A 14,984-nucleotide genomic window follows, 5' to 3' on the forward strand; every position below is an offset into this window, starting at 1 on the left:
AATTATAAACTTGGAATGGGCCCACATACTACAATTTTAGAGTACGGAGAAATTAGGTATGGAGATGAGCTCATTCCATCCTGTAACGACCTGGATTTTTGCCATTTTTTTTTTTTGAATAAAGAAATTATTATTTTTAATCAAATAGTCTATAGTAATCGATTAATTATTTAAAAGTGTAATTAGATTAAACTATAACCTAGATTAATTTTTAGTAATTAAAATTAGTTTAGCTTATACATTATTAATTAGCTTGTAACTATATATAAGTGTGTCTATATATATGCAAAAAAGATATTAGTAACCATCCCATAATTTATGGGATTTGGATGCCCATCCCTCACCTATCTCTCCCTCTATCTCTATCTTTTCATTTATCCACTCACTTTCAAACTCTCCCTAAACTATATCTCTCTCCTCTCACATTCCATCACCTCCATACTTATCCTCAAAACCACACTTCTCTCTCACAATACAACACTCCTAGTCCACTGCAAAAACAGAAACAAAAAAAGAGGGATCACACAATTTCGTTTTTCGTCTATATCACGTACTTCTGTTCATGGCCTTTTTCTTCATTGTTGATGTCGTTTTTAGGCTTGAGTTTCTTCACGAATGTTGTACAGGAGGTCGAGAGCTTCGATTTCAACCCAAGAATCACCCAAAACGGTCAAAAATTGATAAAGTTATTGCCATTCAAAGTTTGGTAAAATTCTCGGATTCATTTTTCCAGGCAGATTGGGCGAATCTTCTAAACGTTCATTTTTCTCCTACTTAGAGTGGTTTTCGGGCTTAGACTTCTTCACGAAATTTGTAGAGCATTTCAAGATCTTCGCGTTAGACACAAGAATCGTCCAAAACAGAAGATGTTTAGTCAAGTTATTCCAGCCCTAAGTTGCTGCTAGAATACCGATCTTTTGCCGCCAAATAAAAACCCACCGGACTCCACTAAATCGTTTTATCCGGATTAAAGGTTGTATAATCGCTTCCCTACTTTTTTCTAAGTATAAAATAATTCCTATATGTAGATTTAAATAGGTGATAACGGGAGAAATCGCACGAATGCATCGGAAATCATGAAAATCGAGAATACTCTTCTTTTCTTTTTTTTGAAATAAGAAATGCACCACTGTGCATACACGTTTTGATTTTAAACATAATGTTCTTAAATTGCAGTTTGCCCCCTGATTATACTTTAGTTCTCAATTTTAACCTAAACTATGTGGTTGATTTCTTTTTAGTAGAATAAGTGTATGCTATAATTAATTAATTTACTATTTCAACGAACCTTAAGGGCATCAGCCCAATCATAAAATATTATGTGTTTACTTACTCGCACAATATTATTTGATATGTACTTTTTATCTCATTAAAATGTATTATGTTATGAATCGAGATGTTATTGATGTTGTTCATGCTAGAATGCACTTGGATTCATGGGATGGTTTTGATTAGTGAACATATAGACTTGTATAAGTAAATGATAAAATGGTAAAGTTGATTTAGGATGTTGGGTGCCGGTAAAGAACCCTGGTACGGTAAAGTGCCTTTAGTTGAGTTGGGGAACGGTAAAGGACCCCGAGTATGGTAAAGTACTCAGAGTGTGTGGAGGACGGTATAGGACTCTGGGTACAGGATTTGGAATACGGTAAAGGATTCTAAATGCGGTACAGTGCCCAGTGTGTGTGTGAAGGACGGTAAAGGATTTCGGGTACAGTATTTTGGAAAACGGTAAAAGATCCCTAAATACGGTATAGTACCAGTTTGTAGATTAGGGGTATGGTAAAGTACCCAGTGTGTAGAGTTGGAAGACGGTAAAGGATCCTGACAATGAGATAGTGCGACCCCTAATGCTGAGTTGTCATGGTGAGCTCTTCATTTATTATGGTTGTAGGCGAATCCAAACTAAGTACATAATTTAGTAGTATTCGCTTAGAACCTTGGTGCAAGACAAATAAAGGGAGGGTTATTCCATGGGACGGTCAAAGTTGGTGGATGTAGGAGGAAAGGATCTCGTGGAGAGGTTCCTTAGATTTCATGTAAGATGATGGATAGTGAAGAAAAATACGATGTGCTATTATTCTATACCATCTGTATATTATCAATTGTTATATTGTTGAACTGCTAATTGTAGAGTAAGGGTTGGTAGGGTTAGGATTATTCTACTGGGTGAATTATCACTCACGGATACGTTTGTATCCTGGTAAATCGGTTGCCTTGGCGATCAATTTACTAGTGGGTCGGGCTGTAAATGAATTGAGCCATTCGCGAACTGTTCGAGGTTCGATTCGGTAAGAGCTCGTTCGAGTTCGATTCGTTTGCTAAACGAACTGAACCTGAACCTTAATTCTTAGCTCGTTCCGTAAATGAGCCGAACCTGAGCCTAACGGTATTTTCGGCTCGGTTAGGTTCGCGAACCTATATTTAAATTTAATTAATAATTCAATAGAGGTCTATTTGTAAATGTAAAAAATTTTAAGGTTGTATATATAATTCAATACTTATTTTTCTCCTAAATTCTATGGGATCAATGAGAGAGTTTGAGTTCGCTTGAGTTTAATAAGCTGAGTCGAATCAAACCTGAGTCTTGACGAGCTCAATTCAAGCTTAGATTCGGCTTGGCTCGATTCATTTGAGTTTAACGAGCCAAACTCAAGCCAAGATGTTCAAGTTCGAATCGAACCCGAGCCGAACTCGAGCTAGACTAGTATCTTAACGAACCCAACCGAGCCTTGAAAAATTTTAACAAGCCGAACTCGAGCCAAGTTGTTCAGGCTCGAATCGAACTCGAGCCGAACCCGAGCCGAACTCATACCTTAACGAACCCGAGCCGAACTTAACAGGGTTCGGCTCGATTCGGTTCTTTTATAGCCCTACCAATGGGTGCAGGATATCAGAAGACCGAAGAACAGGATCCTCTATAAGTTGATCAGTACCAGAGTGAGGACCTCCCAGCTGAAGAAGGGGAGTTTGTCGAGTCTTGGATGTCTTACCTTTAGAAGCTCTGTTAGTTTGAAATGCTATTACTTGAATTTCCAAAAATGCTATCATATTAGTCAAATTTTGTTTTATTTTTGGGGTTGTAAGACAATTAAGAAATTTTGACTTTAATATTTGAGATTTTCGCTGCTAAACTCTATTTAATAAAATTTCATTTCTTAAATCAGTCATATGAATTATTAAATCCATTAAAAAGGATTTAATTAACGTGTCCGAAAATCAGGGCGTTACACATCCTACCGACCTTGGCAAGTACTAGTTTAAAAGACAATTGTGATGCATTTTGTTCGATCTGATGCTTTAATTTGTACTTTCTATTCTCTTAATCATTGTAATTTTATTCTGATTAACAAATTAATGTTTTTTTGTTGTTAAAAAAATATATTTAAAAGGAATACTTTCTGTATGGACTGAAACAGGACCCACTATGGTTGAAGTGTACGTGCCCCATGGTTTTTATTTAATTACGTAAAGAGTTGGTTAAGGGACAAGCTGGAACGAATCTAGGAATATAACCTAGTGGGGCACCTATTAATCATAATAGTAAAAGTTTATTTTTTTAGTTAACCACAGTAAGATCGTACAAAATTATGGCATGCATTATTAACTAAAAAAATTTATAAGGTGTACTTTAAGTTAAATTAGGTAAAAATGAGCACAAAATTTCAGACAAAATTTTTAAAGTATGTTTTAAATGAGCATCAACAAGTTTTAGAATGATCGAACTAATTTTGTTAATGACTTTATTTTAAAATATTTCTCCCAGACAGTAAAAAATAAAGAGAATCAAGAAAGCATTAACTCCAACTAAACAAATAGCTCGCAAAGCAACAAGTATAAATACACCATATGATGAAATTCAGACATAAAATTAATTTTATATGTACATTTTTGAGATATATGCAAGTGTGTATGTTTACATATTAGCACACTTTTATAATTATGCTAATTTATACAAAAATATGAAAATATATATTTTAATTTCGAATGAGAGCACAAATGCCCACGTGCCCCGTATCCGTCCCGGGGACAGCAATAAATTCCCTTAATAAGTGAGTTCGTTGGGAGTTTGGTGGTTCTCTCTCTCTCTCTGAGTCACAGACCCCATTCCACAACTGAAAATAAGTACTTATTTTTTAATAAGACAATTTCAAGCTCAAAAATAATGTGATTACGCAAATAATTTTTCTAGTAATATGGATCTTGTTTGATAGATCTTATCGAAATCTTTTATACGGTGCAAAAAAAAATAAAAAAATTATTTTTTATTTACATTATTTTTTAGTTTAAAAATGTGAAATAAGTACTTATTTTTTAAAAAGTTGTTCTGGAACAGGGCCTACAGTCCCACAAAAACAGTGACGATTTGATTATATATTTATTAATTTATTTTGATTAGGGTCCCACGTGCCCTAAGGTCGGTTTGCCCCGCTTGCTGGTGTGATCTTTTGGCTATCTTCTTCAAGTTGATCGATGCTCTTTTTGTTAGAGCATCTCCACCAGGCTAAGCAAAAATTTAGCCAGTTTGCTTAGGATTTTTGTCTTGGCTAGCCTCGCTAGCCACCAAACCAAAGCAATACCCAACAATCTAGCCATTAGCCTAAAAAAAAAAAAAAAAACACACATACACAGAGATATATATATACATATACAGTCCGGATCCCATAAGGGATCCCGCACGGTGCTACCGTGCGAGACTCCCCTTTTCTGAGCCAATTTCGACAATCTGAGCCGCTCAAAGTGATCAGAATGTGATTTTAAGGGTACTTGCGAGAAATCAGCAAAAAAAATGATCGGAAAGGGCTCGATTCGTACAGTTTTTTATTGAACGGTTCAGTAAAAAACTGCTTTGATTAATCCCTTCTCGATCATTTTTTTTTGCTAATTTCTCGGATGTACCCTTAAAATCACATTCTGCACACTTTGAACAGCTCAGATCATCGAAATTGGCTCGAGAAAGGGGAGTCCCGCACAATAAGACTGTAAGGGATCCCTTATGGGATCCAGATTGATATACACACACACATTTATAAAATTTATTACAGGAATGGGAACGACCAAACCATGTCCGGCTAGTCCAGAGAAAGTCGCCGGCCAAAATAGATCCGGCCACATACGTACGCATATATAAATATAAAAAATCAACCGATCAAACTTGCTGGAAAAATCAAAAACCCATCGGAGAAAGTCGAAGATGAACTCGCTGGTGAAAGTCGATCTGAAATCCATTCGCCGATCTGATTTTTTCGCCTATCTATACTCGTCGGAGTCGGAAATTCTGTCAGCGATTTGTTTTGTGGGAGAGAGAAAGGAGCAGCAGAGAGAAAGGAGCCAAGCAAGGCAGCCGTACCTCGCTGGGCAGGGCGAGGTGCGGAAGCGAGGGGAAAAAAGGCGAGTTCCAAGTGAGGCTACTGGAAACTTTGCCGTACCACTTTCAGTCACCAGTTTGGCCTCGCTGAAGATGAGGCGAGCCTAATGGAGATGCTCTTATGGGGATTCCAATGCCATCACCGTTCATCTTTCTGTTGGTGGTTAATGCATTTGACTTCCAAAACAAGTCAAGAGGCTTTGGCCCAACGGTAGCAGAAAGTGCACTTTTGTACTAGGATAAAGGAGTTACGGAGTTCAACTACTTTTTCAATGTGCTAATCTAACTATTATAACAATACTAACTTCCGCCAATTAAAAAAAAACAAAAATATCATTTGGTTTTTATATCAAGGAGAGCAATAATAGACATGGTGTACATATGTTATTACTCCGTTTATTCTACAAACCCCTAGAACCAGGAATATGTATCCACTGCAACTGCAACTCCACCTCGCCGCATTCCACATTCCGTAATCTGAGAAACATATTTTGGACTACACTTCCATCGACCCAAATAACACAACTCTCTTCGGATAGGCAGTTCTCGCGATTCGGTTTTATGCTTTTGACTCTGGTTCCACTAGCGACGCCCTCCAAACGCATTTTTACAGCTTCTATCAAGGGTTTGATATCAAACTCTGCATCTCCCATTTTGTCATCGAAACTGAACGTATCCTTGTCGAATACCATCTGCAAATTTCCATAAAAGATCAATATTATAGCATTTTAATTAGCACGAATATCGCATGAGAATGGGAAAAAAAAAAAAAAGAGCATTCAAGGAATGCCACTGTTGTAGTCTATGAATGGCGACTATTGTTTATGTTAATTACATTATTTGGAGTTCATGCCAGATTTTAGATTAGAGTACTCCTCTTACAAATTTAGGTCAGATCAAATTATTTTTAAGCATAACGCTCTGGTTTCCCCCACTGGAATGTTCCTTAGGTTCTGTTTGGAACTTACAGAAAAGAAAGGATAGGAAAAGAAAAAGGAAGGAAAATAGAAGGAAAAATTTATTATTCATTGAACTTGAAATTTTTATTTTCTTCTCTCTTTTTCTTCCAACTAAACAATGGAAGAAATTTTTTTTTATCTTTTCCATGAGTTCCAAACAGAACCTTAAATATGCATCAGATTTATCATTTCCAGAGGTTGACAGGCATTGACAGCTATCGCAAGCTTTGCTAATTCTCAACTTGAAGTAACTTCTTTTTAACTTTTTCCCTTTTTGTCTTTTTCCCCCTTAATGTGGAGGCAAGGATGATTTAGAGGGACTAATTTATTTTCTTGTCTTAAAAATACTACTAAACCAAATTTTGCCTCGTCACATAACCAAAACCTCCACGGGAAACATTGCCCGTCACATAATATCGCTTTCTGCACTAAACTTCACCGCATTTATCTCGGAGCCAAAGAAAAAGTCTTCTCGCACGTAGATAATGTTATAAGCGGGTTGAAACCTACCAAGAAACAAACTCTAACATGGGTCTTTAAACCAAGTTCGATCCACTTTTCAACCCCTAAACCTAACTCCCCATTGGATTTAGCAAATATTTCACTAACACGTCATTAATTGCTGGAATTGTCATTCATTAATTGAGTTCATCAAATGAAGAAAAAAACTTACAAGCTTGATTGGGGTATTTGGGTCTGCAATAGAAAGTGTCAAATCTTCATCCCACACAGGATTCACATTTTGCTTCACTACACGAGTTCTCAGTTTCTGCTTCAAACAAACCAAATAAACAACATCATTAGAAATTATCATTCATCCGAAGAAACATCATTAGAAACTAAAATATTTTGAATCAGTGAGCATTACAGAAGGATTGGTGGTTAGCTCATCCGAAAAATTCTGCAATTTTATTAAGGACAGAAAGGTAAGAGTGAAGAAATTGGGAGGAAAACGAGGCTTCTCTGCTCGGTTGTCCAATTCGGCCATCAATAATTTAGATTTTAAAGATTTTCCCTCTTTCTGGGATATGGGTCTTTATAACATTGTTAATTACTATTAAAAATACTTTTGAATTATTTTTATCGAAATTACACAGGCTGCTCTCTTCGGTCCAACTTCGTATTGCATAAAGAAGCCTGATCGATCCAAACAAAACCTTGCCCAAACAAACAAGTTGGACGAAGATCCCAAAAACCTATTAAGTCTAACGGAAAAAAGAAGAAGAAAGAAATGGGGCAAAATTAGCCACGGTTTTACATTTCTTCAAGCGGTGTTAACTCCAAAACCAGAGAGAGAGAGAGAGAGAGAGAGAGAGAGAGAGAGAGAGAGAGAGAGAGAGAGAGAGAGAGATGGCATACCTGTTTGCCCAATCGGACAACAACATAAGGATCACTGCTTTTCATATCTCTGATGGCAAGATTTACACCCCGGTGAATGTGAATTCTCAGTAGACCCAATATGTTTTCCATTTGAATTCAGCTTTTCAAGGACTTCAACGTATGAAATTCAAGAAACTTGATTGGTTGCTTGGTTCTTGTTGATTGTTGAGGAATTATATATGAGATTCTTGATCCAGCCCCGAGAGAGAGAGAGAGAGAGAGTTGTGATACAGTTGGCCTAATCAAATTTGCAATTTATATTGATGCGTTTTAATACAGCAATTTCAAAGCTGGCATGGATTAGTTAATTCCGGCCTACGTTTTGGTTTGACCAATTTGATACTCCATAGAGAGATACAATTCACGCGCTTCTTTGGAATGTTTCCCACCTTCTGCGAACAAGTTTTGACTTTTGATGGGCTGGGTTGGGCACGTTTGACGAAAATGGGTGTTCGGATATCGGGTTATACTGTTATAGGGTTATACTGCTATATTTGACGTAATTATTAATAATTCCAAACTAGTCTTAAATACAATAGATGCAAGTGTTTAAAAATAAAGTGAAAAGGGTGCAGTAGGAAAACTGGCCAAGTACAAGTGTTGTCTCTCAAAATTCACTCTTGTTTCTTATAGTGTCACATCACGAAATGAGTTCAATGATACAAAGCTGAACTAAATAAAAATCTACGTGAGAGTTTGCTCTGTGTTTATATTTGACCACTCCATATTTGTTCACTCCAACTCCCGTCGCAAGTATGATCGATGGGTCCGTCTTTGGTGTCTTGGCTCTAGGCGGCTTTTCTTTTTTTGTTTTGTTTTGTTTTTTGTTTTTGTTCGTTGTTTTCTGTATTTTCGGAGCGGTAGTGTCCGCTTTTGTTGTACTTTGTTTTTCTTATATATAATATTTTGAATGATCTGGTTAGGGTTTTTGTTTTTCAGGTGTTTGGGCCTTGCCCATTTGTTTGGGCCAGGTTCCTTTATGTGTTTGTTGGTGTCTTACCAATTTTGGGTGTTTTCCTATTTTTTTTAAAAAAATTAAGAGGTGAGGTGTAGTGATAGGTGAGGTACTACCGTTTGTACATGATACTCCTTTAATGATAGGGAAACCTTTATTTACTCATAAAAAAATGATCTAATTCGTCGGGAAAAAAAAGTTGAGAATAAGCGGATAGGACTATAACCCAAAAAAACTCGATCGCGCAAGGAAGAATAGTTGACTCTTTTTTTTTTTGCCATGTACATTGAGAAGGATATGTTTTAAACTTTTAATAGTACTAGATAGGTGGTGACGCGCAAAGCGTGCTTATTAGGCCTATTACCATCAGATTTGGGATTTAATACAGCATTATATTTTACCTTCATAGTTAGTGAATTATCGGAAACAATATAAGATAAAGATTAGATAACTTTTAATTTTAAGATACGCAGCTTGTGCTTCGCTTTCTTTTCAAAAAAACTACTCCATTATTTTTCATTTCCTACTTAGTTGACTCTTTCGTTCTTGACATTTCATCCAGACATAATTTCAAATGAGGAACACCTTCGATATTCATACCCATGATTTTTCAGCCTTTATACAAATTAGACTTAAAAAAAGAAAAACTAAAATTCAACGTCAAAGACCTGGTTGGACAAGGCCTAGGTTTACATAGCCCTTTATTGATTCTAAACATACTAACATGCACCGTACCCACACGTGGTGAAATTTTAGCTTTGGTCCCGATATAGATGCGGTGGAATCCCCTACGGATTGTGGTGTAGTGTGACGAGACAATACTCTCTAACAGAGGTGACGGGATCGATACCATGCACTCCCATTTGTGCACCAAAAAATGAATACAGAGGATCTGACTCGCGCGGGCTAATGTTTGTGTTGTGTTGCTTGGGTCAGCATCATTCGTTGGACTAAGCTTCTGGATAGTTGGACTTTTATAATTGTCTTTGAATTTGGCAATTGGCCTCGGATGACTTCGAATTCAATTGCAGGTTGAAATCTTACACGTTTTACAGGATTATTTAATCTTTTTTTATGCACAAGGTATGAAAATACTATCATTGCCTAACTCTTCCATTTCCACCTTTCTTCTTGAAGAAGATTTAAGATATCCTAGGCCCAACCAAAGTTGAATCAGCTCATCCTTCATGATGACATGGTCCTTTGGGAAAATAGAACAGTATGCAAACAATTGTTTCAGAGATGGTGACGTTAAATGGTCAAAACAAAGACGCAATACTGAAAAAATCCCCTCTTCATTTTCCAGTAAACTCCATGTTTCACTCTCCTCGATGGACTCCCATTCTTGTTTATTTTGCTTTGAGTACAGTAGGTCTCCTAATGAATTTATGGCTAATGGCACACCGTTACACTTTTCTACCATTCTTCTACCAATATCCGATAAAGTTTGACTTTCTCTTGGTCCACCACTGGCAAATGGTTTTTTCCCAAACATTGCCAAACAATCAGCTTTCGATAGTGTCGTCAACTGATGGGTGCAAGATGGGTATGTTTGCATTGCTGATACGACGTCTATACTACGGGTAGTAACTAAAATTCTGCTTTCCTTAGAGCCAACTATTCCTATCAAAGAATTTCTCAAGTTTACCCATAAATCTAGATATGTATTCCAAACGTCATCTAATACAAGAAAGTATTTTTTCCCATTTAGTTTTGCTATAAGCTTTCTCACTACTCCTTGAGTGTTCGGTGTCTCAGATTTATCTCCAGTTGAAATCATCAGATACAGAAATCCACATTCTCTCTCCAACACTATTCAAAACTTCCACTTTTTTTTGTAAACTACTTGAGCTAGAGTTGTCTTTCAAAACCCAGCCATTCCTACAACGGCAGTGACAAGTAACTCACCTTCTATGTCAGAGCGTAGCAACATGTCTAGAACAACTAAAACATCGTGATCCCTCCCCACAACTGTTGTATCACCTATGGAAGGTCCAGTGTTCCTGAATTCCATAGGTTCAACAATGGCACGTATGAGTTGCTTAGCTGGTCTAAGACCAATATCATTTGCTACTTTACAAATTCTGTTTAACAGTACATTGATGTTATTGACCTTATTAGCCATCTTGACACGAAACGACAATGGATCAGAGAGGGTGAACAAATCGTGCACCTGGTTCCTGATCCGGTCTTGTACCTTTCTTCGAAGAGCTTCATAGGCCAACTTGTCCAACACATTCTCAGCTTTGCAGGTTGCAGGCTTGAGAGTCTTTAGCCATGCCATCATAGCTTCTAATGTTATTTTCTGGTTCTCAGCATCATGTAACAAACCTTGAATAATTCTTAACCTTTCACAGAGCTTATCGAGGTCTTGCTTGAAACCCCATGCCAGGTTAATCTGATTGTTAATATGATTGGTAGCTAGGGAAAGCAACCGATTCAGAATTCCCTTGGCTGCAGCGATGAGCAAAGCTTCAGCCATGGTTTTCATACGACAACAGAAAATGGGAGGGAACAATAATGCTTGGTGAACAATTAGCAAGAGAATACAATAGAAGAGGCATTGTGAAATAAAAGAGAACGGGTATTATAAAGGGTAGGATATGAAGTTCAGCTTGTAACTTCGATGGGACTGAAACTAAATTTTTTGGGTGGATGTCATCAAAATGGTCTCAAATTGCATTATAAACTATGCAATGACAGTGTCAAACAGAACCTAGTATCTAATTTGAGTGCATTATCATAGCCCAAAGAATGATTTCAAAAGATCCATTAATAAACTTTGTCATTAGCAAGGTAAAAAATGCATTAAGCTAGACACATATCAACTTCAAATTCTGGAGAGAATAATTTATTCCTTTTAGTACTAATTTGAAAAAGTTAATAGCACCTTTCCGAAGATCACGGCTTACATTAATGCCAAAACTTGGATTCATGAGCAGAAACATAAGATATATTGGTTTGGTAGAGGTCTCGTTGTTTTTTTGAATAAGGTGCAAGACTTTTATTAAGCTCAAAGCCAAAAGAATACACTGTTAGGAATTAAAACCCCAGAACAAACCAACCTAAAGCTGACTGTACAGAACTATACAACATGAAATCTAAGTACAAATCATGCAGGTATGCCTCAAAATCCTGCCAGGTAGCCCCCAGTTCAGGCAGATTGGTTGATTGCTTTGGGAAGGCGTCATCATTCTCTTATAGCTCAAAAAACACCTCATGTCATTTACAGTGGTGCAAAATTGAATTGCATCTGTAGCTTGGCCTTGAAAGATACTATAATTTCGCTCCCGCCATATGCCATACACTACTACTGCTAAAGAAGTCCTGAGACAGATGCTATGCAGACCTTTCCCCTTGACATTTCTACTGAACCACTGCAAGATATTTTTCAAATTCCATGGTACAACTTGAATCATGTTCTTATTAATCAGATGTTGCCAAACAAATAGAGAGAATGAATGTTGAAAAAAGAGATGAGAGTGATTCTCCACATTGCTGCTACACAAAAAATCAACAGTCATTCACAATCACACCCCATTTCCTTAATCTGTCTTCGGTTTTAAGTCTCTGCAAAACAGCTAGCCAAAGAATAAAAGACCACTTGGGCACCATGAATCTGGTTCGTATAGCATTCCAAGCTGGCACCATATTTCCGCTGAATGCCACTTGGGCAGAGGTCTCATTGTTGATTGGGATCCATCCTTCTATCATGTTTATCCCTGTGGGGAAGACCAAGGAAGTGGTTTCTTCCTATTCAAAAGAGATATCCACTACTCTGTATTTGTGCTGGATAAAACTACGACTAATATGAAAGGCAAATTTCACCTCCAGCAGGATTGAGAACAACAACTGAACTATTATCAACACTTCACTCTTCTGCTTCATCATACTTCATAACCTAGGTAACTATGAGAGCATTCTTTTGAAGAAGAACTCAAGAAACCTACAATCCCTTATCTAGACTCTTCAATGGCTGAACCCGGTATTCCTTGAATTCCAAAAAAAGATACCCTCCAATAATTTCCATGTTGTGTTCATTCCATAAATGGCCTTCAAGAAATATGTATATTCAAAAGCTAAAAGAAAATTCGTGATGTGATTCTTCATGGCGTAGCCCATACCACAAAAGAATTCATAGACATAAAAATACACACAATTACATATACAAGCATATAGTACATATTCACACACTAATGCTTATATATATGAACAATAAGTATGAATCTTCAAATATATGAAAGGAAATGAAAGTGATACAGAAACGAAATCACTTGCACATGCATTTATTTTAGGTAATCAACCGACAATAGACACTTGTAATGACTATCTATTTATTGTCCAAAGAAATTAACTCGCCCCTAATTTCCAGCGTCGTATTCTGTTTTTTTTTCCTTCTTTAATCTCCATCAAATGCTTCTCATCTCGCGGGGCCAACTTCTCCAGAAATGTTAATAGCCTGCTGTGAACATTGCATCTTCTAGATCTCCTAAGTGCCATCCACATCTTATTTGTAGCGTGTGATGTGCAACATGCACCACTCATCCTCTCCTCTTCACATTCGACCTTGTTAAAGCAATCTTGTGTCTAAACTAAATTCTCCGTTACTGTGATTCCTACATTCAAATTCAAATGGTGGATCTCTCATGGAAAGGAAGTGTAGCTCTAGCATTCCCAGTTCCACAATGAAAAATGTCTAATCAATTACTAAGTTGAGGATAGGAGGACAAAACACCCTCAGGAAATGGAAAGACCATGTATATGATCCCAGCCAAGTGAAAAGGGTAAATTTCACTTCCTTTACTTAATTTTCTTTCCCTGCTTTTTCCTCTCTTTTTTCTTCAATTTTTTTTCCAATTTGGTGTCTACCAAATCAAATCGGACTTGACAACCCATAGCATTTTCTGTTAGGTCCTCTTTCTCTTTCATTGATTTCTCTTTGCAGTGGGATCTTGAATGTCGATTTACCAATTACCATCAAAGAGACGGGTAAGGAAGATATAATCTATGAAACTTGTTAGGATTATACTAATGGAGATCAGAAACAGTTCATTGAACATCTTAAGTGCAATACGAATATGGCATGACCATGGTCTAAACTCAGCATTAGACTAACACGTTTAAGGAATGCTTACCATTAAGTCTGGCTGGAAGAGATTCTGGGTAGTGGGCAACATCAAACGAAGAACTGTGCAAAAAGAGGTGGGCAGCAGTAGATGGGTAATTACACAAGAACAAAATAGGGGGAAAACCCCACAATCTGAGAATAAAGAAACCGAAATTGGTGAATTATACATATTTTATAGAAAGCAAATTCACATAAGAAAATTGAAGAAGCTATCAATCAACTTCTGATCCCTTTACGTAAAGATCAAAGGATTGAAGACCCTGCAAATTGGAGGATTTAGGGGGGAGTACATTTGAATAGAGATTAATCAGAATAAATTCAAAGACATTGACGAAGTAATGGGTTTCAGACTAAATCTTTGATTAGTGATGAAATCGCATTACGTACCTTGGGATGATTGAAGGAAATTCATGGGGTTCCTTGTGTTTGCATGAGGGAAATGTTGTCTTCATGAGAAACTGTCGGAAAACATAAAAATTAACGATAAATTGAGTCGTCATTGAATCATTGTATCAAACAGTTAGGAGGCAAATCACGTCAGAGGGCTTTGCTAATAAGTATGCACGAAAATATGTTGCCTTCATCACAAACAGTGGGAAAACATGGAAACAAAGTAATGGTGAAATTGAAGCAAGACCCACAGTCAGCCATTTACCGAGCGCGCGCGAGAGAGACCAACCGAGTTGTTGTAATGAGGCTACCCCAGGCCCCCAACGTCTACCCTTCGCAGAGAGAGAGAGAGAGAGAGTGAGAGAGAGAGATGTGCCGTTCTTCTGGTTTAAAGGCATCGTTTCCTCTGTTTTTTCGGTTTTACGTGTAGGAAATAGTGCAAGGGTATTTTGGGTATAGGGGAAAGTCGACAAACAGCTCAGTAGCATAGATTTGATATGATCATGAGTTTGATTATCGGGGTTCTACTGAGGACCCGTTCTGCTAAATAAGATAATTGATATTCTTTTATTTTTATTCAATTTTTTTTATATTTATTAGTTTTTCATCAATTTTTTTGAGATTATTTCATCTTCATAACAATAGAAATCAAAAAAGTAAAAATATACGATTGAAACCTAATTTTTTTTGAATAAAGACAAAAATAAGCTAATAAGCCTATTTTTTGTCTTTATTAAAAAAATTGGATTTCGATCATAATTTTTTACTTTTTAGATTCCTCTCGTCTTGACGATGCAATAATCC

At 36.9% G+C, this 14,984-nt stretch overlaps 3 protein-coding genes across 6 annotated transcripts; all 3 read right to left on the reverse strand.

Annotated features, from left to right (window-relative positions):
* Positions 1-5,673: 5,673 nt before the first annotated feature.
* LOC131335634 (protein C2-DOMAIN ABA-RELATED 4-like) lies at positions 5,674-7,962 on the reverse strand. The gene is made up of 3 exons (XM_058371085.1): positions 7,687-7,962; positions 7,001-7,096; positions 5,674-6,060 (listed from the first exon to the last, which is right to left on the reverse strand). Exons 1-3 carry the CDS (start codon positions 7,795-7,797, stop codon positions 5,770-5,772), a joined length of 498 nt encoding a protein of 165 aa, XP_058227068.1. The 5' UTR covers positions 7,798-7,962; the 3' UTR covers positions 5,674-5,769.
* A 1,772-nt stretch (positions 7,963-9,734) lies between these two features.
* Positions 9,735-10,442, reverse strand: LOC131298528 (putative disease resistance protein RGA3). Its single transcript, XM_058324010.1, has one exon. The coding sequence runs from the start codon at positions 10,440-10,442 to the stop codon at positions 9,735-9,737; it is 708 nt and encodes a 235-aa protein (XP_058179993.1).
* Positions 10,443-10,514: 72 nt separating this feature from the next.
* LOC131335632 (putative disease resistance protein At3g14460) lies at positions 10,515-14,600 on the reverse strand. Of its 4 annotated transcripts, none has more exons than XM_058371081.1 (4): positions 14,470-14,600; positions 14,178-14,248; positions 13,798-13,850; positions 10,515-11,116 (listed from the first exon to the last, which is right to left on the reverse strand). In XM_058371081.1, the coding sequence occupies exons 2-4, from the start codon at positions 14,240-14,242 to the stop codon at positions 10,527-10,529; spliced, it is 708 nt and encodes a 235-aa protein (XP_058227064.1). In that variant the 5' UTR covers positions 14,243-14,248; positions 14,470-14,600; the 3' UTR covers positions 10,515-10,526. The 4 variants fall into 4 exon arrangements, with proteins under 4 accessions (XP_058227064.1, XP_058227063.1, XP_058227062.1 ...); XM_058371080.1 differs by having other exon boundaries at positions 13,798-13,922; XM_058371079.1 differs by having other exon boundaries at positions 14,432-14,598.
* Positions 14,601-14,984: the final 384 nt, after the last annotated feature.

This window comes from Rhododendron vialii, chromosome 8a, assembly GCF_030253575.1.
Source record: "Rhododendron vialii isolate Sample 1 chromosome 8a, ASM3025357v1".
In the NCBI taxonomy this organism is placed as follows: Eukaryota; Viridiplantae; Streptophyta; class Magnoliopsida; order Ericales; family Ericaceae; genus Rhododendron; species Rhododendron vialii.

Bases quoted from the DNA above. Each gene is read 5' to 3' on its own strand.
- LOC131335634 (XM_058371085.1), bottom strand. From the start codon at position 7,797: ATGGAAAACATATTGGGTCTACTGAGAATTCACATTCACCGGGGTGTA. The intron at 7,097-7,686 runs GTATGCCATCTC...TGTTTGAAGCAG, and splicing joins TTGTCCGATTGGGCAAACAG to AAACTGAGAACTCGTGTAGT. The intron at 6,061-7,000 runs GTAAGTTTTTTT...GGAAATTTGCAG, and splicing joins CAAATACCCCAATCAAGCTT to ATGGTATTCGACAAGGATAC.
- LOC131298528 (XM_058324010.1), bottom strand. From the start codon at position 10,442: ATGATTTCAACTGGAGATAAATCTGAGACACCGAACACTCAAGGAGTA.
- LOC131335632 (XM_058371078.1), bottom strand. From the start codon at position 14,578: ATGCCTTTAAACCAGAAGAACGGCACATCTCTCTCTCTCACTCTCTCT. The intron at 14,249-14,431 runs GTGGGTCTTGCT...GTTTTCCGACAG, and splicing joins CGCTCGGTAAATGGCTGACT to TTTCTCATGAAGACAACATT. The intron at 11,117-13,797 runs GTAAGCATTCCT...TCATCGCTGCAG, and splicing joins TCTTCCAGCCAGACTTAATG to CCAAGGGAATTCTGAATCGG.